Source organism: Oncorhynchus kisutch, linkage group LG20, assembly GCF_002021735.2.
Source record: "Oncorhynchus kisutch isolate 150728-3 linkage group LG20, Okis_V2, whole genome shotgun sequence".
In the NCBI taxonomy this organism is placed as follows: Eukaryota; Metazoa; Chordata; class Actinopteri; order Salmoniformes; family Salmonidae; genus Oncorhynchus; species Oncorhynchus kisutch.
The window spans coordinates 41,511,443-41,532,656 of record NC_034193.2 but is presented as its reverse complement, the minus strand read 5'-3'; the positions used below and the strand labels follow the sequence as shown (position 1 = coordinate 41,532,656).

Here is a 21,214-nt window from a genome sequence, read left to right as displayed (position 1 = left end):
GTGGTGTTGGATCAGAATTCTTGGCTGCCTTTCCAATTCAAACTCACAGTCATAATCTCATGAAACACACATTGACCAGTGTGTGAGATTGGAAATATTTAACAGGTGCATGTGTCACAACTGTGCAGCGTCAACACAGGAAGTGGTTTAGAGTCTATCGAACCTGTTTGTCTGGCAGGAAGTGCTGCTAGTTTAGACGGGAAACTGAGCCCAACAGCCACTGAACACAAACAACCACATGTATGTATATATCTGTGTCAGACGACCTACAGATGGTGATGATGTTCTATTAAATATCATTCAACAAATATTCTACATCTTGTTGTCGTTAATGTATGAACTTCAGGGTTGATCCGAATGGTTGATAGAACTGGTGAAATGGGACAGGCCCCAAGATCGAGTTGTGAAATGGATGTCTCAGCTTCCCATTATTATCATAGCATCAGATCATATGTCTCAATCAATGTTTTAAAAAAAACTTTTCCAAAAAAGAGGAAGGTGTGAAGAAATAAGAGCCATCTGTGTAAAGGAAGGTACAGATGCAAACAATTCATATCTAGGCTAGATGAACAAAATCAGAACCAAGCATGTATTTGCATTTCATATACAAAGAAAGAGTAGGCAAGTGGGTGGGACATTTGAAGACGTCCCCCTTGTTCCTCTCTGGCGCTTTCAAAATCATTGAGTGAACTGACACACTTCCTGTGTGACAACGTCGCAGACTTAACAACGGTTTTAGTTACCTAAACCATACACGTGAAGAGGTCCTGAGGATTTTAGGAGGAGATTTCACTCCAAGCAGCGGAGGAATCTAACAATACTCTGCTTTTCAGGACAAGGGGCCAGTAAAAGCCATTAAGAACCTGACAGAGGGTGTGGGATGATTTGAGGGAAAGTCAAAAGAGAACTCTTGAATAGGATGTCAAGGGGAAGAAGGGGAGAGGTGAGAGAGCAGCGAGACCAGTCAGAATACTAAAATACATGAAGAGAGAAAAAAACAGAGTTAGTGACACTGTGAAAGGAAGCAACCGTTGAGTGTGAGAGGTTGGAGGGCGTGAAGACTCACAGCAAAGGAACTACACACGAAGCAGTCCGACTGCCAGTTGCCAGATGACGTTTTGGAACACAGAAATCAACAACAACAAAAAGAATCAAGAAAGAAAAACAAGTAATGTCCAGATTATTAGTCACCCTAGGTGATTACATTTTGAGGGGACCATAAGTAGGGAGGTAAAGACGATTTACTCCATTCTTGAAAACAGTGAGAGGAGCAAGCAAAAAAAAAAAAGATACTCACAAATACCAAGATGAAAATGGGCACAAACCAGGAGGCTGAATCTGAGCCAGAAGCGAAACAGATTGCAGAGGAGACGGGCCCCACAGAGGAGGAGAAGGAGACACCTGCTGAGCATCCTCAAGACGCCCCTCCTCCTGAGGACGTCGACCCTCTCAACACCTACAAGTGGCACACTGGAGCCAAGGCAGCAACCCTCGACGGGATGAGAGGAGATGGTGGAGTCACAGCATCAACAACAATAGAGAAGGTGGAGAAGACCTCCACCACCAGATGGAGTAATAAGATGCAGAACTGGCGGAAAGCCCTGAGCGAGGATCCCGGGGAAAGAGCCTCAACCGTTGGACGAGGAGGGGAGACCCCCAGGCTGGAGAAGAACCCTGCCTCCAGGAAGAACCCCTTCAGAAGGGCCCAGTCTGAGCCTCCAGGGTCGCTGTTCACTACCCAGTCCCCCTCCTCTTCAGCCCAGGCAACATCGGGACCGGGAGCAAGCGCAGAGGCACCGGAACCATCCCTCGCGGACACGCCACAGAAAGGGGGCGGAGGGGCACTGTTCAGGAAGTACATACGCACCGTCTCGCAGAAGCTCAAGAGGCCCCGGCTGCTGGGCAGAAACAGCACCCAGACCCTCATACAAGGTGAAGGCACAGAATGCACACCATAAGCGGATTGCCCTGTTATCTGAATGCACACCTAGCGCCACACATGACAGTGCCATGCTCTTTCTTCTGGTTTTTAAGACGTCCTACATCGCTGTATGTCAACCATTTTGAGTACAGTTTGAAATTCTAGGTTTGAATTTGTATAGTTTAGTTAGTCTCTCGATTTCAGGCTAGTTTAGATTTTCCATCATTTTCCTTCAGTGAAATGCTGACATCTGGTGTTGTATACCACACATTTAGTGTGTGTCTAAGAACCCATGATGAAGGTAGACATGGCTAGAAAGCATTTTACACGTTAAAGAAGCAAGTTGGCACAAAGCCAAAAGCATTATACTCAACCATACGGTCAGAGACCATTTTGAGTGGGCTTTTCAGACAGTCTATTCGCGTTGGAGACTAGAATAAACCTGAAGATATAGATGTGGATGAAAAAAACGATATGATTTAGGAGAAGTTCATACAGCCATACTTAGATTAGAAAACAAACTGACACAGGATGTGCGAGAGTTGTGGTTGTTATAGATGGGTAGTGAGGAGGGGCGGAGAAGATAGCATCAAAACAACAACTACAAACCAGAAATGGGAGTGGCCATGTGCACTGTGTCAGATAACATCATGCCATAATTACTCCGAATGAAAAACATCCAAGGGCCAGCGTGTGCACTCAATTACCCCACCCCCAGAATGACCATTGCTGGTTTCCTTAGACTATACTGTAATTATGAAAACTCAATGTCAGGCACAGAAATAGAGTATTGTTAAAAATAACTGTGTCCAATCACAGAGACATGACTAGGGTCATCAAAATGAGTCAAATTAGTGGCATCTATTGTAGACCATGTCATGCAACTGATGTTAGTTGTGTCACATGGACAGTTCAAATAAAAAAGGCCAGGATTTCAAGTGACTATTGGAGTGATCTGGTCATTCTGTACTGATCTAGTGTTCTGGCGTCATGGTGTGTGTGTGTGTGTGTATAGATGCGGGTGGGAGCGGGCTTGCAGCTGCGTCCCTAGAGCTAGCCAGGCTGTCATGGGCCCCTCCCCAGGACGTCCCCGTTTGGGACATCAACAACTGTGTCCTGGAGGACGGACAGATCCTCATCACCCCGGAGGAAGAGGTACACGACACAGACCAACAACACTGAAAATGACACAACAACACTTAGCAATGCACTTCCATTATTAAACAACATGGAGTCAACACCACCTTGAAGCGTTGCATTTAACAGTTAGTACTATTGCTGGGAGCACTGCACTCTCAATGGAAACTCACACTGGACTGTATGAAGTTGATAGTCATGGTTTCTCTCTAGGTTATTATGTGAGTGTGCATCTCTTCTACTCCCTCTCTCAGCCAATGATGTGGACCCGGAACCGAGTCAGCAGCTGCCTGTCAAACCTCAGCATGCAGAACCTGGCAGATGTCAACATGGGTCAGTACTCCAATACTGCCTCATGGTAATACCTTGATTTCTCTAATAGCTTTCCCAACGTCAACAATCAGAGACACAAAGGAGATACAACAGTGAAGTCCATTTTCTCATCAAAATGGTTGATCCTCAGAAATACAGACAGAGCAAGACTGAGTTCAGGGATGTCTTTGCGAGGACAACATCCATTCGGCAGCATCACAACCACTAGAGAGTCTAGCAGAGTAACGGTAGAGCAGGCACAGAGGAAATAGCGTGATTATGCTTTCGAGTGGCTTTCAAATTGTTTCCTCAAAATTTTGGGGGTAGATACCATCGCATCTGTGTGTTCCAGAAGACCAGTCAGGTTGAGAAGAAGCAGTGTCGGTAGCGTGGCTTCTCTCGTTCATGTTACTTTTATTAGTATTCGCTTGTGGACTTAGTCTGGCTATATAATATTAGATACCGATTAGTTCTATGTGATGCCTACATTGGCGAGGCCCATTTGGTGAAGAGAGGAGAACCATGAGAGGTTGAAACAGTGTTCACTCTTCAGTGTGATTAGGAGAAGCGGGTTCGACAGATCTCTCGCCCTCTCTCTCAATGATGGGATTTAGACGCTGGATTGCATGTGGAGGCACATTGGGTAAGCAAAGGGTGAGATAGAAGTTTATTTGTACGGTCACAATTGCTAGTGATTCAGACAAATATTTCACTTGGTTATGTCTATGACAAGGGGAATATCAACAAAGGTGAATCTGAAGAAAAGTGATCTACTGTATGATGGCTTTAGTTACTGCCATAGGTAAATGTATTATTTTAGCCCAAAAAGTGTCACAGTGCTAGCTGTGCCACCAGAGACTCTGGGTTCGAGCCCAGGCTCTGTCGCACCCGGCCGCGACCAGGATGTCCCTGGGGCGGTGCACAATTGGCCCAGCGTCGTCCGGGTTAGGGAGGGTTTGGCCGGCAGGGATATCCTTGTCTCATCGCGCACTAGCGACTCCTATGGTGGGCCGGGCGCAGTGCATGCTGACCAGGTTTCCTCCGAAACACTGGTGCGGCTGGCTTCCAGGTTGGATGTGCGTTGTGTCAAGAAGCACTGCGGCTAGGTTGGGTTGTGTTTCGGAGGACGCATGGCTCTTGACCTTCGTCTCTCCCGAGTCCGTAAGGGAGTTGCAGCGATGAGACAAGACTGTAACTACCAATTGGGGAGAAGAAAGGGGTAATAACATTTTTTTAATGTGTTGTTTTATTGACGTGGAGTGACACCACGGCTGATTTTCTGCCCTGCAGTGGTACTCAGGGTTTTAGTAGTCTCTAAACTAAGTTAATCAATGTCTGAAATGAAGGCTGCACGTGCAAGGTTCCGGCCCTGTCTCAGCCACTAGACAAAGCAATATCCGGTGTGACTGTCAGAACACTTATCAATGGTTGACTCATTCTGACACGGAGCCTAGTCATCCCTCAACCTTCTTACGTTAGACATGTCTTAATGTTGGAGAGACTTAAAGCTAAAGGTGGTTATCAATAGGATTTCAAAGCCAGTGTATTAATGTTCAGTTATACAGTACACGTACTGTTCAAACTCAGTCTGAATAATCTCCAGACTTGCAGCATCATCTATTTGAGCAGTTATTTGTTCGGTCTTCAGAGGAAATGCAGAGAGGGGGAAATGACTACACTTCCCCTGGTGGTTTCAGAGGACTGCAATTTCGTTTGGGGAGATTAGAATAACCACTCTCTCCACAATGGTTTCCAAATGAACAGGGAAATGTACACACGTACATATGTAAGACGTGAGTGATATGTAACAAGATACACAGTAGGTCTCCAGATGAAGCAACAATAACATAGACAACCCACAATGCCCACTTCCCGCCCGAGACGCTCTGATAAAAGGTTGCCATTTTTTTCAAAGGGAGGGGAGGGATCACGCCAAGCCAAAACTGTGTTTACATGTTTACATGCTAACTGTGTGTATCTCCTGGACCTGCAGAATGCAGCCCCGACCACATGGCCCCCACTGGAGGCCCCAGACTGAAGGGCCAAGATGGAGGAGTGAGGGTGAGCACTGCATACTCCACAGATAAAATACTGTTATTACATGATTCATAACAGCTCTGGATTTCCTGAGGATTCTGTATGACTCAGGGCCTGCTAATCAGTATGCCCCTGGGGATGAATTGAACTTCATCAACCCATCTCTCCCTGCTCCCTCTTTAATTGTCTTCTTCCTGCCCTCTGTCTCAAGGGGCTGATCAAGCGGCGTTTCTATGGTGGAGCCATGCGAAAGAGCAATACCCAGTTAAACACCGTTGGTTTGAACAAAGGCAGCAGGTATGTGGTCAGTCTCTTAGTGCTCTTGGTGTGTAAGGCAGGCTGTTCCTCATTGACTCCTCTCGTCTCCTCCTACCCTGTCTGTTCAGCAGGCTCCATGGCTCACGGGAGTCCGTGTCCATCCCAGTCAGCGCTGCAGGAAACCTGGATCTGAGCGCAGACACCAGTACGGTCATCAGGCCTGTACACAGCTCCATCCTAGGGGAGAAGTACTGCTTTGAGGTAGAGCTGACCTTTGACCTGTAACACCTGCATTGCTTGCTGTTTTGGGGTTTTAGGCTGGGATTCTGTACAGCATTTTGTGACATCAGCTGATGTAAGAAGGGCTTTATGAATAAATATGATTGAAATTAGTTTGAACTTCTATTCTCGTCCCATGTCTTAAAAGTGATTTGACCAGGTTCATGTTAAATACTGCCCAATAACATATTTTCTTCACTCTGTCCTGTCATGTATTGACTGCTGGCAATTTCCGCCCTCATATTGATGTCCTAGGTGATAAACTCAGAGAACAACCACTGTTTTGGGTGCACCTCAGCTGCTGAGCGGGACCGCTGGATAGAGGACCTGAGACGGGCTGCTCAGCCAAATAAGGTAAAGAAACTATTAAAAAATATTAATCTTCTATACCAATTAAAGGAGAAGTTTGCTTTGGTTGTAAATTTATTTTTACATTTTATTTATGTAAATGATATGTTACAGAAGGGTCCAGACACCTTTGTTACTGCACTTGTCTTTGAGAAACATATCCCAAACAGCAAATCATTTGCTCATCCTTGTAGTATATTATGGGGGCCCCGAAAAAACAAACAAAGGCTCCAAAAACACCCAAATACGTCCTTTTAGAAACAGCAAATCTCTCAGTGTAGTGATGCAGGTCTTTAAATGTCGTACACATGAAATTGTCACTCCAAAGTTGACCCGCAACGTTATATTCCCTTTTGTGTGACTCAAGTGGTTTCCCCGATCCAGCTGTTCCATTCTTCATGTAGCCTGCTTCTACAGGTAACTGCCAACACAAATGGTCTTAATAGGGCGTTGGGCCACCACGAGCCGCCAGAACAGCTTCAATGCGCCTTGGCATAGATTCTACAAGTGTCTGGAACATGCTTTCAATATACAGTACTTTGTGTCCCTCATAAGTGTTTTGTATTTCATTTTGGCAGTTACTTATAGAATGGAGAGGAACCACTGGAGTCACAAAATGGAATATTACAAAAGAAATTGATATTTCTGTACAAAAGAAAACGTATCCTTTAATGTATGCCACATTGCCATGATATCCTAGGAATCCATATTGTGTACTCACTGATTGATGTTCTAAAATGTTCCGTCTCTGTTAGGACAACTGTGAGCGGACAGAGAACTCCCTCAGTCTGTGGGTGAACGAGGCCAAGGACCTGCTCCCCAAGAGGCGATACTACTGCGAGCTGCACCTGGACGGCACCCTGTTCGCCCGAACCAGTAGCCGAGCCGTGGGCAAGTCTTCCCATCACTCCAGCTTGGTTGGTGATGGATCCTCTGGTGGGGTGCTCGGGGGCAGCGGCGGGGTGGTCGGAGGCTGCCAGCTGTTCTGGGGAGAGTTTTTTGAGCTGGACAATTTGCCGTCGGTCTCCCAGATCACCCTGCACCTCTTCCGCGATGAGGAGCCCAAGAAGAAGCGTCACTCCCGGGATGAGTCCACCCTGCATCCCCTTGGCAGTGTGGCCATATCCCTGGCCGACATCCGTGGAAGGGCCTTCCAGGAGAAGTGGCACCCGATTATTCCCTACAAGGCGTCTGGTGCCGGAGGGACGAAGGAGCAACTGGGGCCCCAAGCGTCGCTCCGTGTCAAGGCTCGCTTTCAGAACCTGCAGGTGCTGCCCATCGAGAGGTATAAGGAGTTTGCAGAGTTTGTGACAGTGGACTATGTGGGCATGTGCAGGAACCTGCAGCCACTGCTGTCAGTCAGGAAGAAGGAGGAACTAGCCGGGGCACTGGTCCACGTCTTGCAAAGCATTGGCAAGGCCAAGGTAAGCAAAACAAAGGGGTCACCGCTGCTTCATGATAAGCATTTAAAGTACCTTTACAATAGTCAGCTAGTCATAACTTGCTAAAAGTGCTTATTCTGTGTGTTTATGTTCCAGGAGTTCCTTATCGAGTTGGGTAGTGCAGAGGTGGAGCGCCTTCGGGAGAAAGAGGCGTTGATCTTCAGGGAGAACACGCTGGCCACCAAGGCCATTGATGAGTACATGAAGCTGGTGGGCCAGAAGTACCTTATCGACACCCTGGGTAAGGAATATCTGTGGAAATACAATGTTTCGCCCTGGGTAACAGTGGATCTGTTTTAACACTTTTCGTAGACCTTCCTCTAAGAAACTGTTATGGAAAACTGTGCCATTGGTCTTCTTACAGGGGACTTCATCACTCGACTGTATGCCTCAGTAGAGAGCTGTGAAGTGGACCCTCTCAAATGCCCCGCCTCTGAGCTGTCAAACAACCAGCGGCACCTGAAGGAGAGCTGTGAGGAGGCAGTGCAGAAAATCACTGAGATGCACGGGTGAGGGACAAAGAGACCTGATGGGAAACAATGTATAAAGATAGGAAATAGGGATAGCAGTCTTAGCCAGAAGAATGCTATCAAATTAATGCCGATTCATATTCACTCACAGGAAATACTAGGCTGCAATTGACCGCTCTCGCCACCGTTTCCCTCACAGGTCTTTCCCTGAAGAGCTGAACAGGATCTTCTCCAGCTGGGTGGAGCTGTGCGAGGAGCAGGGACGACCTGAAATTGGACAGCGCCTCATCTCCGCCTCGCTATTCCTCCGTTTTCTGTGTCCCGCTATCCTCAGCCCCTCCCTGTTTGGTCTGACACAGCCCTACCCGGAGCCGGCCACCCTGCGCACCCTCACCTTCACCGCCAAGGTCATCCAGAACCTGGCCAACTTCACCCTGTGAGTGTGTGGGGCTTCATCTCTGTCTGCACCCCATCGTCATTCATCCATGTATCCATCGATACCAACATTAGAGATGAGCTACTAGATACATTACATAATATACCCGCAAAACACCTGACACAATGATGGAAATAATACACTTGACACTCATTTTAATTCTTCAAACTATGTGGTCCAAGTCAATCATTTCTTTTACAATTTTTATTTCACCTTTATTTAACCAGGTAAGCTAGTTGAGAACAAGTTCTCATTTACAACTGCGACCTGGCCAAGATAAAGCAAAGCAGTGCAACAAACAACACAGAATTACATGGAATAAACAAGCACAGTCAATAACACAATAGAAAAAAACCAAGTCTATATACAGTGTGTGCAAATGGCATGAGGAGGTAACAGTAGGCCACAGTAGCAAAGTAATTACAATTTAGCAGATTAACACTGGAGTGATAGATGCGCAGATGATGGTGTGTAAGTAGTGATACAGGTGTGGAAAAGCGCAGCAAAGTAAATAAAAACAATATGGGGATGAGGTAGGTAGATTGGGTGGACTATTTACAGATGGACTATGTACAGCTGCAGCGATCGGTTAGCTGCTCAGATAGCTGATAGCTCCAGCTACAGATAGCTCCAGCTACAGCCATTTTTGCAATTCGTTTAAGTCACTGGCAGCAGAGAACTGGAAGAAAAGGCAGCCAAAGAGGTGTTGGCTTTGGGAATGACCAGTGAGATATACCTGCTGGAGCGCGTGCTACGGGTGGGTGTTGTTATCGTGACCAGTGAGCTGAGATAAGGCGGAGCTTTACCTAGCATAGACTTACAGATAACTTGGAGCCAGTGGGTCTGGCGACAAATATGTAGCGAGGGCCAGCCGACTAGAGCATACAGGTCGCAGTGGTGGGTGGTATAAGGCGCATTGGTAACCAAACGGAGGGCACTGTGATAGACTACATCCAATTTGCTGAGTAGAGTATTGGAAGCTATTTTGTAGATGACATGGCCGAAGTCGAGGATCAGTAGGATAGTCTTATAGTTTTACTAGGGTAAGTTTGGCGGTGTGAGTGGAGGCTTTGTTGCGAAATAGAAAGACGATTCTAGATTTGATTTTAGATTGGAGATGTTTGATATGAGTCTGGAAGGAGAGTTTACAGTCTAGCCAGACACCTAGGTATTTGTAGTTGTCCACGTATTCTATGTCAGAACCGTCCAGAGTAGTGATGCTAGTCGGGCGGTTGGTGCGGGCAGCGAATGGTTGAAAAGCATGCATTTGGTTTTGCTATAGCATTTAAGAGTAGTTGGAGGCCGCAGAAGGAGTGTTGTATGGCATTGAAGCTCGTTTGGAGGTTAGTTAACACAGTGTCCAAAGAAGGGCCAGATGTATACAGAATGGGGTTGTCTGCGTAGAGGTGGATCAGGGATTCACTCGCAGCAAGAGCGACATCGTTGATATATACAGAGAAAAGAGTCGGTCCGAGAACACTGAACTCTGTCTGCAAAGTAGTTGGTGAACCAGGCGAGGCAGTCATTTGAGAAGCCAAGGCTATTGAGTCTGCCCGATAAGAATAAACATCTTCTTTCCCAAACCAGTCGTTCCCTCCTCCAACACTAACCCATGCCCCATGCTCTTCCATTAACAGGTTTGGGGAGAAGGAGGAGTACATGCTGTTCATGAATGACTTCCTGCAGCAGTACTGGGAGAGGATGAGGTGCTTCCTTCAGACAGTGTCCAGCCCAGACATAGAGATCCCAATGACATCCTTCGATGGCTATGTTGACTTGCCTCTGCGTCTGGCTGTCCTACACAGCCTGCTGGTCGACATCATTTCCCCAATGAAGCAGGTAGGCATACATCAACTGAATCAAAGGCAAAGGTTATGCTATGACATTCTTGTACTCCTGCTACCAGTCACTTTTCAGCCCTGTTTACATGTATATCCGCCTATCGCGCCTACACTGACACTCTTGCTGTAACGAAGACGCAGGGAGTTAGGAAACAAGTGCAGTTTGAGTTTAATGATAACAAAACATGGAACAAGAAGCATCTAACAAGGAAATAGAAACAATACTACCTGAAAGACTGACATAAAGAGTGCTAGATAAATGGTAAGTAATCGAGGTAGTAATGAAGTCCAGGTGTGACTGACAACGCTGGCCAGGAGGACGGCCACAAGGGCGAGGAGCGGGCTCGTCCGGAAGGTGAGACTGTACTCCGCAGAGGTACCTTGTAGGAGTTGGAGTAGTTGCCCTCCGGTAGATGGTCGAAGACCGCCCTGAACAGAGCCATGAACCCCTCGTAGGACCCCAGCTCATCCTCTCCTCTCTCCCAGATGGCCATAGCCCACTCCAACACCCGCCCAGTCAGCAGAGAAATGACCGTGGCAACCTTGGACCTCTCAGTGGTGGGGGCTCTCGTCTGATGAGCGAAAGAGGGAGCACTGTAGTAGGAAGCCATGGCAAAGGGATGGCATCCCGTCTTATTTGTCCAGGAGGGACATTTGGGCATCGCTGACCTGGGCAGACTTCTGGGTAGGCTGGGAGACTGGATTGCCGGGATGAATCATGGTAGAAGGCCCTCCGTTATTTGAAAGTGAATCCTCTCGGGTGGTGTTGAGGTGGTGGAGGACCTCATCCATAGTTGCACCCAGTTGCGCCAGCTGATCGTGGTGTTGACGGAGTACAAAACAAGAGAAAATAAGCGTCTAACAAGGAAACAATACTACTTGATGACTGACATAAACAGAGTGCTAGATAAATGGTCAGTAATCAAGGTAGTAATGAAGGGGCGCAGGTGTGCGTAATGATGGGCAGCCAGGGCCGGTGGTTAGTAAACCAGCGATGTCGAACACGGAACGGGGGAGAGGGAGTAGACCTAACACTTGCGTGCACACACACACGCGCACACCCACCCACCCACCCACCTCCACTTATGCTGCTGCCACTGTTTACTATTATTATTTATCCTGCTACCAGTCACTTTCTCATAATCCCTGCCTACATGTGCATATATACCTCAAATACGGCAGTATCACTGCACATTGTAAGATCTCTTATTTTTATTAGTTGTACTATAGTTTCTACCAGCATGTCACGTGTGCCACCAGAGGAAGAAAAATAAATACTCGAGACCACTTTTACTCCACACACAGAGATGCGTACAAAGCTCTCCCTCGCTCTCCATTTGGCAAATCTGACAATATTATATCCTCCTGATTCCTGCTTAAAAGCAAGAACTCAGCAGAAAGTATCCGTGACTCGCTCAATACAGAAGTGGTCAGATGACGCGGATGCTAAGCTACAGGACTGTTTTGCTAGCACAGACTGGAACATGTTTCGGGATTCATCCGACGGCATTGAGGAGTATACCACATCAGTCACTGGCTGACTGTTGTTGGATATGGCAGGGCTTGCAAACTACAAAGGGAAACCCAGCCGCGAGCTGCCCAGTGACGCAAGCCTACCAGACGAGCCAACCAAGTCTGCAATATATACACGTTTCAAGCAGACCACCATAGTCCCTGTTCCCAAGAACGCCAAGGTAACCTTATTTAACCTTTATTTAACCAGGAAGGGCTCATTGAGATTTAAAATCTCCTTTTCAAGAGCGTCCTGGCCAAGATAGGCAGCATCAAGTCATTACAAAAATGACAGACAAACATGATAAACTACAAGTAATCTAGTAAAAACCATAGAATTCACAAGAGTATAACAAAATCAAAAACAGCTAATTAAAAACATTGACAGGTCAGGGAATCAGTCTCAAGATCATTCATCAGTGATTTAAAAATACCAATCGGGACAAGTTCTTCCAGTTTAAAAGTATTTTGTAAGGCGTTCCAAGACGATGGCGCAGAGTACATAAAAGCCCTTTTACCAAATTCAGTTCGGACATTTGGAACAGTTAGCAGGATAAAGTCCAGCGAACGAAGAGAGTACCCACCACATTTCTGAACAATAAAAATGCCCAAATAAAAAGGTAGTAAACCCAAAATGGCTTTGTAAATGAAAGGTATACCAGTGCCTGAGCCTACGAGTGACTAGAGAAGGCCAGCCAACCCTGGTATACAAAGTGCAGTGGTGCGTAAGGGTTTTGCAGATTAAAATAAATCTCAAAGTGCCATGGTAAAGGGTGTCAATTGATCTCAAACACTGAGCGGAAGCATTCATATATGAAATATCCCCATAGTCTAGTAAAGGCTTAAATGTATCTGATACTATATTACTACATCAATAACCTGCCTAAATGACCACCGCTCCGTAGTACTCACATCTGTAGCTATGAAGTGTTTTAAAAGGCTGGTCATGGCTCACATCAACACCATCCTCCCAGAAACCCTAGACCCACTACAATTCGCATACCGCCCCAACAGATCCACAGATGACGCAATCTCTATTGCACTCCACGCTGCCCTTTCCCACCTGGACAAAAGGAACACCTATGTGAGAATGGTGTTCGTTGACTACAGCTCAGCGTTCAACACCATAGTGCCCTCAAAGATCATGATTAAGCTAAGGACCATGGGACTAAACACATCCCTTTGCAACTGGATCCTGGACTTCCTGAGAGGCCACCTGTCAGGAAGGGTAGGTAACAACATATCTGCCACGCTGATCCTCAACACGCGAGCCCCTTAGGAGTGGGTGCTTAGTCCCCTCATGTACTCCCTGTTCACCCACGACTGCGTGGGCACACACACACACACACACACGACTCCAACAAGACAACGGTGGTAGGCCTGATCTCCGAAAACAATGAGACAGCCTATAGGGAGGAGGTTAGAGACCTGACTGTGTGTTGCCAGGACGACAACCTCTCCCTCAACGTGATCAAGACAAAGGAGCTGATCGTGGACTACAGGAAAACGCGGGCCAAGAACAACCCCATTCAAACCGACGGGGCTGTAGTGGAGCAGGTTGTGAGCTTCAAGTTCCTTGGAGTCTACATCACTAACAACCTATCATGGTCCAAGCACACCAACAGTTGTGAAGAGGGCACGACAAAACCTATTCCCCCTCAGGAGACTGAAATGATTTGGCATGGGTCCTCAGATCCTCAAAAAGTTATACAGCTGCACCATCGAGAGCATCCTGACTGGTTGCATCACCGCTTGGTATGGCAACTTATCAGCAACAGTCAGCAAGGCGCTACATAGGGTAGAGCGTACAGCCGAGTGCATCACTGGGGCCAAGCTTCCTGCCATCCAGGACCTCTATACCATGCGGGGTCAGAGGAAGGCCCTAAAAATGGTCAAAGACTCCAGCCACCCAAGTCATAGACTGTGCTCTCTGCTACTGTAAGGCAACTCTAGGTCTAAAAGGTTCCTAAACAGCTTCTATCCCCAAGCCATAAGACTGCTAAACAGTTAAATCCAATAGCTACTCTGACTATTTGCATTGACCCCATTTTTTACGCTGCTGTTACATGTACATTAACTCAATCTGTACACCCGCACGTTGACTCTGTACCGGTACCCCCTGGATAAAGCCTTGTTATTGTATTGGGTTACTTTTTATTTTGATTATTTTTGTAGCAAATATTTCCTAACTTACTTGAAAAAAAACAGTATTGTTAAGGGCTTGTAAGTAAGCATTTCACGGTAAGGTCTACACGTGTTGTATTTGGCACATGTGACAAATACTGTTTGATTTGATATTGAATACTGCAGTGTTGGGTAGTGCTTGGAAATTAAGCATTTCGTTGTATGTGACAAATGTGGCAAATCAAACTTTAAACGAAGCTGAAACCACCCATGGTAAGGTTTAGTGGTAGCTAACATGCTGTTCATATCTCTTCCTCAGGACACCATAGACAAATTGCACCCTCTGCCTTCAATCCTGAACCAGATTACAGAATCTCTGGGCCCAGATGCTCTACGGATTACTGTTAGCAGGTGAGGTTGGCGAGTGCACTTCAGCATGTGCACCCTATGTGTATTGCACATACGCATTTTTGTAGACCTACTTGTGTGCGTACAGTTTCACAATCTTTTTTTTACGTCTCGCTTCATTGTCACGATTTGTCTTTTTCACAACAGCAACATTGGTCATTCCAAGCCGACCTACGTGCCCCCTAAAGACGTGGGCAAGTACAGCCCTCTGCACAACTCCCTGCAGCAGCTGCCAACAGATGTGAAGGCCGGCCAGCGGAAAGAAAGTTTCCAGGGGGTCAAGCGAGACAGGATGAGTGCCAGAGAGAGGAAGCCAGTATCCAGGACCCAGAGTGCTCCGCACAGACGGCAGATGGACCCCAAACAGCAACTGAGGAGACAGAGCAGCACTGAAAATCTGCCGCCGGAGGACCAAGAGGCAGAGCAGGAAGCCAACCCTCCACTTGACATTTCATCACCACAGAACGTGAGTTTGGAAATCTTGGTCATGTGGTTTCAATTGTCAACATTCAAACATTCTATCTTATGTTGACATTATCCTCATGAAGTACATGGTTCATAGTCATAACCTTGCATTGCCATGTGGTTGTTCTGCTGAGAGTCGATGGGTGGGAGGAGTGATTGAATCTCACGAAAGCATCCCCTCTTCTTGTGTCAGAGTGTCGGTGTAAAGGCTCCTCCTGCTCCAGTGCCTTGGATCAAAGTGTCCCAGAGCAAGGAGACATACGAGAGGAAGGTAGAGAATGAAGAGATCAACCTACTGGACAGGGTGGGTTCATCTTCATATTATTTACCATCCAGCAATGCTGCTCCTTCCTCTTTTGCATTGATTACGTTAGCTCATCAAAGAAATACTGCAATGATGAAACTGCTTGATCACCATGATGTTGATTTGTGATTTAACCAGCATGCACAGGAGCTGTCGGAACTCCGCCTGGGGCTGGAGCAGGTGACAGAGAGTGAGTTGGAGATGGCCAAGCGGCTGGAGGACTTCATTGTCCAAAGTCAAGATCAGAATGCAGTCTTGTTGGCTGAGGTTAATGAACTGCGTAATCATCTGGCTGTCCGTGAGGAACAGCTCGCTAGCGCCACTTTCAGGTGAGACAGTGGAGTAAAGAGGGACAGATCGAAATGTCATAGTGTTTAATTCACAACCTTTCAAATGAATGAGTTTATTTGGTTTGAAGATGAACTAAAATGCAATTGTTAATCGGCGTCATAGGCTGGGGGTTATCGAGGAGGAGAGGGAGGAGGATGAGAGGAAGCTGAACGTCGCCGTGGCAGCAGCTGAGCGAATGAACGTACTGGTAAGACTGGAGATATCTACCACAATCATTAAGATAAAGATGAGTTATGACGAGTGTTTCGGCTACATATTAATTTTCAATTTCTCTTACTTGCCCACGTCTTTAGGGGGCACGTACGTCGGCTTGGAATGACCAATGTTGCTGTTGTGAAAAAGAAAAATCGCGACAATGAAGCGAGAAGTAACATGACTTGAAAAGCAAAACTAAATGTAGCCGTTTGTTGCTGTGTGTTCTCAGGAGGAGCAGTTTGCAGACCTGCTGAAGGACAGGCACCAGCTCAGTGGAGACTACACCGGTGACCAGAGCAACACACAGTACCCTGGGATCGGTGCCAATCATGTCAACAGCATCTGAAGTCAGGCTGGCAGCACAGAGTTGTAATATAGACATATGCCTAGTTTAGTCCCCATAGCTTTCACGTTCTTCCAAATACAAACCCCCCTAGAATTATGTTGTTTTGCCTGATGGGTGGCTTACTTTCAGAAATTGAGATACTGTATGATGCTTTTCTCATGATAAAACTGAGTAAATGTATGCATGAATCTTATCCTGTGTCCAATTGAAAAAACAGAAATTAACTACAAAGTCACCGGTATGCTACACCTGTTTAACATTGCACTTACTGTGTACACTGCACTTGAAATATTTGTGGAACATTAGTTGATTTGACAGGAACAGACTGATCGAATTTGAGTGTAGAAACCTCAACATCAATGATAGCCTACGGCAAGAACAATTTCCCTCTCTGCAGTTTAACAAAATGAATGTAAGGATACCACACCTTGATATGTAATGAAATACATCGTTGTCCTCTTTTGATTCACCACTTCTTAGAATGTTGTCCATTTTCCATCCATTTTGAATGCAGATTTACCATTTCTGTGAGCTTAATTAAATAAAAACTTGAATAAAACAATGTACCGTCAGCGTTTGTGTGAACTTGTGTTGTGTGTGACTATGTGGTCTACTTGGTAAGAATGACTGAATTACTATTGCTAAATAACTAAATAAACGGATATGAATGTCCATGAGTCAGAGAATAGTTCAATTGGTTTATTGGAGAGCATGTGCCGTTATTCTCCGTATACCCACTTTTTTTATTGGCATTGTATATACTCACTTCTTAATCCCCACAGGTGCGTATCAAAGTAGTGTAGTGGAGGTATACGCTGTATCTATTAATGAGGCTGATGAAACAGATCAGAATGTCTAACTTATAAATGTTGATATAGTATTTTTTCTTCACATTTTAAGCGCAGCAATGAACACCTGGCAGTAGGCATACGGACAAACGTTCACAAATGCAATTTGCTTGAAAATTCGTTCTAAATTCGCACCGCACATGTAAGCGGTTTCATGGACAGAGACGAAATATATGTTCGAAATTTATGAAGAGAAGGGTTCTAAAGATGCAACAACTATCCTGGGTTGCTAATATGACTAGAATAATGCCTTTTGCCACTAGACAATTAAATAAAGATTATTTGAAAAGCCAATAGAACAGGAGAGCGCATATGAAGAAGTCTTAAATTAAGTCTAACCATGTTTCTATGGTGGGATTTTGGCTATAGGTTAGGCCTAACCGTCTTCTGGTAAAGATATCATCTGGTAAAGAGATCTTCTGTTGAATCTGACAATTAATCTTGATGATTGTACAGTCGTGTCAAATAACACTGTGAAGGACCTCAACGTTACTCTGGACCCTGATCTCTCTTTTGACGAACATATCAAGACTGTTTCAAGGACAGCTTTTTTCCCCAGCTACGTAACATTGCAAAAATCATAAACTTTCTGTCCAAAAATTATGCAGAAAAATTATCACAACAGACAAAGATATATAGTTATGCAAACTTTACTAGGCATGTTGTCAACCAGCACATGAACAAAGTAAGTAACAACTGGTTTCCGTTTCCTGTGCAACATCAATATGAGTAACATCAATATTGCTACATGTTCTCAGGCAGACTCCACCTAACTTTGGCTTGTAGTCCATGTCTGCAATAAACTGGAACGTGAACTGAATGTTTGTTTACTGTCTCTGACTGGCCATTAATTATTATTATTTTTTACCTTCACACAAATTCATTCAGGTGTATAGGTCTTCGGATGGCGCTACCAGACCTTGTGTGGGTAGTGTTGATTACATCAGGAGTTGCTTGACCTGAGATGTTTGGATCTTCTTGTTGAGGTGCAGCGTCCGCCTCTAGGTTGTGTTCAGCACCCTGCTGGGCGTCAGCTGGTGCTCTGTTTACCGGCTCTGTGCCAGGCTCCTCAACAGTGGGGAAATCCTCTCCTATTTCTCTGCTCTTCCTCAGGTGTCGCCTGTTCCTCCTGAAGTCTTGTCCCTGTTCAGTCTTCACCTCGTAGGACCTTTGCTCCACAGGTCTGACTACTGTGGCCCTCTGCCACCACTGTTTCTGTCCAGTGAGTGGCTGAACTCTCACCCTGTCATCTCGTTGCATCTCTGTGAGATCCTTAGCAGAGGTGTCGTAGTACTTTGGCTGTTTCTGCAGGGCCAGGTACGGGACAGCACCTGCTCTCTTTGCTTTTTTGCCATCAGTCTTTTGGCTGTTTTCACTGCCGAGTCCACTTTCCCATTACTTTGCGGGTATCCTGGGGACGATGTTTCATGTGTAAAGTCCCAAGCCTTGCTGAAATTTCGGAACTCGTCTGAAGAGTATTGGGGACCATTGTCTGAGTAAAGGATGTCGGGTATCCCATAGCGTGCAAAGTGTGCCTTCAGTTTTCGAATGACCGTTTTCGACTGTGTGTTCTCCAAATGGTCCACTTCTCAGAAGTTGGAGAGATACTCAACTGTGACCATGTAGTCTCTAACGTTGAACTAGAACAGGTCAGTCCCTATTTTTTCCCAGGGACGCTTTGGTGCTTCTTGTGGCCTCAATGTTTTTTTCTGCTACTTCATACCCCATGCAGTGCAGGTGCTACATTGTGCCATGTTTGTTCTCAGCTGTGCATTCATGCCTGGCCTCGTAGACACACCCGCAAGCTCTTCCCTCTGTTCCTATGTGTGAAGAATGGATTCTCTGCATTATTTCTGACCTGTGGGCAGTAGGCACAACGACTGAAGATAACTCAATTTTGCACACTCAGCTCATATCTGTTGTGAAAATACAGTGCCTTGCGAAAGTATTCGGCCCCCTTGAACTTTGCGACCTTTTGCCACATTTCAGGCTTCAAACATAAAGATATAAAACTATATTTTTTGGTGAAGAATCAACAACAAGTGGGACACAATCATGAAGTGGAACGACATTTATTGGATATTTCAAACTTTTTTAACAAATCAAAAACGGAAAAATTAGGCGTGCAAAATTATTCAGCCCTCTTAAGTTAATACTTTGTAGCGCCACCTTTTGCTGCGATTACAGCTGTAAGTCGCTTGGGGTATGTCTCTATCAGTTTTGCACATCGAGAGACTGAAATGTTTTCCCATTCCTCCTTGCAAAACAGCTCGAGCTCAGTGAGGTTGGATGGAGAGCATTTGTGAACAGCAGTTTTCAGTTCTTTCCACAGATTCTCGATTGGATTCAGGTCTGGACTTTAACTTGGCCATTCTAACACCTGGATATGTTTATTTTTGAACCATTCCATTGTAGATTTTGCTTTATGTTTTGGATCATTGTCTTGTTGGAAGGCAAATCTCCGTCCCAGTCTCAGGTCTTTTGCAGACTCCATCAGGTTTTCTTCCAGAATGGTCCTGTATTTGGCTCCATCCATCTTCCCATCAATTTTAACCATCTTCCCTGTCCCTGCTGAAGAAAAGCAGGCCCAAACCATGATGCTGCCACCACCATGTTTGACAGTGGGGATGGTGTGTTCAGGGTGATGCGCTGTGTTGCTTTTACACCAAACATAACATTTTGCATTGTTGCCAAAAAGTTCAATTTTGGTTTCATCTGACCAGAGCACCTTCTTCCACATGTTTGGTGTGTCTCCCAGGTGGCTTGTGGCAAACTTTAAACAACACTTTTTATGGATATCTTTAAGAAATGGCTTTCTTCTTGCCACTCTTCCATAAAGGCCAGATTTGTGCAATATACGACTGATTGTTGTCCTATGGACAGAGTCTGCCACCTCAGCTGTAGATCTCTGCAGTTCATCCAGAGTGATCATGGGCCTCTTGGCTGCATCTCTGATCAGTCTTCTCCTTGTATGAGCTGAAAGTTTAGAGGGACGGCCAGGTCTTGGTAGATTTGCAGTGGTCTGATACTCCTTCCATTTCAATATTATCGCTTGCACAGTGCTCCTTGGGATGTTTAAAGCTTGGGAAATCTTTTTGTATCCAAATCCGGCTTTAAAATTCTTCACAACAGTATCTCGGACCTGCCTGGTGTGTTCCTTGTTCTTCATGATGTGCTTGGCCCTCCTATGTTGAACATAATAAACGGCTGTCTATCCACTGGATGTGTACCAAACTCACTAAAAGTGGCAGTAATAAAGCCTCTCTTGAAAAAGCCAAACCTTGACCCAGAAAATATAAAAAACTATCGGCCTTATATCGTATCTTCCATTCCTCTCAAAAATTTTAGAGAAGGCTGTTGCGCAGCAACTCACTGCCTTCCTGAAGACAAACAATGTATACGAAATGCTTCAGTCTGGTTTTAGACCCCATCATAGCACTGAGACGGCACTTGTGAAGGTGGTAAATGACATTTTAATGGCATCGGACCGAGGCTCTGCATCTGTCCTCGTGCTCCTAGACCTTAGTGCTGCTTTTGATACCATCGATCACCACATTCTTTTGGAGAGATTGGAAACCCAAATTGGTCTACACGGACATGTTCTGGCCTGGTTTAGATCTTATCTGTCGGAAAGATATCAGTTTGTCTCTGTGAATGGTTTGTCCTCTGACAAATCAACTGTAAATTTCGGTGTTCCTCAAGGTTCCGTTTTAGGACCACTATTGTTTTCACTATATATTTTACCTCTTGGGGATGTTATTCAAAAACATAATGTAAACTTTCACTGCTATGCGGATGACACACAGCTGTACATTTCAATGAAACATGGTGAAGCCCCAAAATTGCCCTCGCTAGAAGCATGTGTTTCAGACATAAGGAAGTGGATGGCTGCAAACTTTCTACTATTAAACTCGGACAAAACAGAGATGCTTGTTCTAGGTCCCAAGAAACAAAGAGATCTTCTGTTGAATCTGACAATTAATCTTAATGGTTGTACAGTCGTCTCAAATAAAACTGTGAAGGACCTCGGCGTTACTCTGGACCCTGATCTCTCTTTTGAAGAACATATCAAGACCATTTCGAGGACAGCTTTTTTCCATCTACGTAACATTGCAAAAATCAGAAACTTTCTGTCCAAAAACGATGCAGAAAAATTAATCCATGCTTTTGTCACTTCTAG

At 45.5% G+C, this 21,214-nt stretch overlaps 1 protein-coding gene across 4 annotated transcripts; it reads left to right on the top strand.

The window, feature by feature from the left end:
* The first annotated feature begins 541 nt into the window (after positions 1 to 541).
* Positions 542 to 16,758, top strand: LOC109865711 (ras GTPase-activating protein nGAP). Of its 4 annotated transcripts, none has more exons than XM_031799001.1 (18): positions 542 to 1,932; positions 2,937 to 3,076; positions 3,313 to 3,391; positions 5,364 to 5,431; positions 5,619 to 5,704; positions 5,797 to 5,926; positions 6,200 to 6,298; positions 7,048 to 7,716; positions 7,831 to 7,975; positions 8,099 to 8,243; positions 8,404 to 8,640; positions 10,278 to 10,479; positions 14,437 to 14,528; positions 14,673 to 14,991; positions 15,184 to 15,294; positions 15,433 to 15,623; positions 15,748 to 15,832; positions 16,070 to 16,758. In XM_031799001.1, exons 1-18 carry the CDS (start codon positions 1,308 to 1,310, stop codon positions 16,184 to 16,186), a joined length of 3,540 nt encoding a protein of 1,179 aa, XP_031654861.1. In that variant the 5' UTR covers positions 542 to 1,307; the 3' UTR covers positions 16,187 to 16,758. The 4 variants fall into 4 exon arrangements, with proteins under 4 accessions (XP_031654861.1, XP_031654860.1, XP_031654863.1 ...); XM_031799000.1 differs by having other exon boundaries at positions 5,794 to 5,926; XM_031799003.1 differs by lacking the exons at positions 542 to 1,932; positions 2,937 to 3,076; positions 3,313 to 3,391 and adding an exon at positions 3,697 to 4,013.
* Positions 16,759 to 21,214: the final 4,456 nt, after the last annotated feature.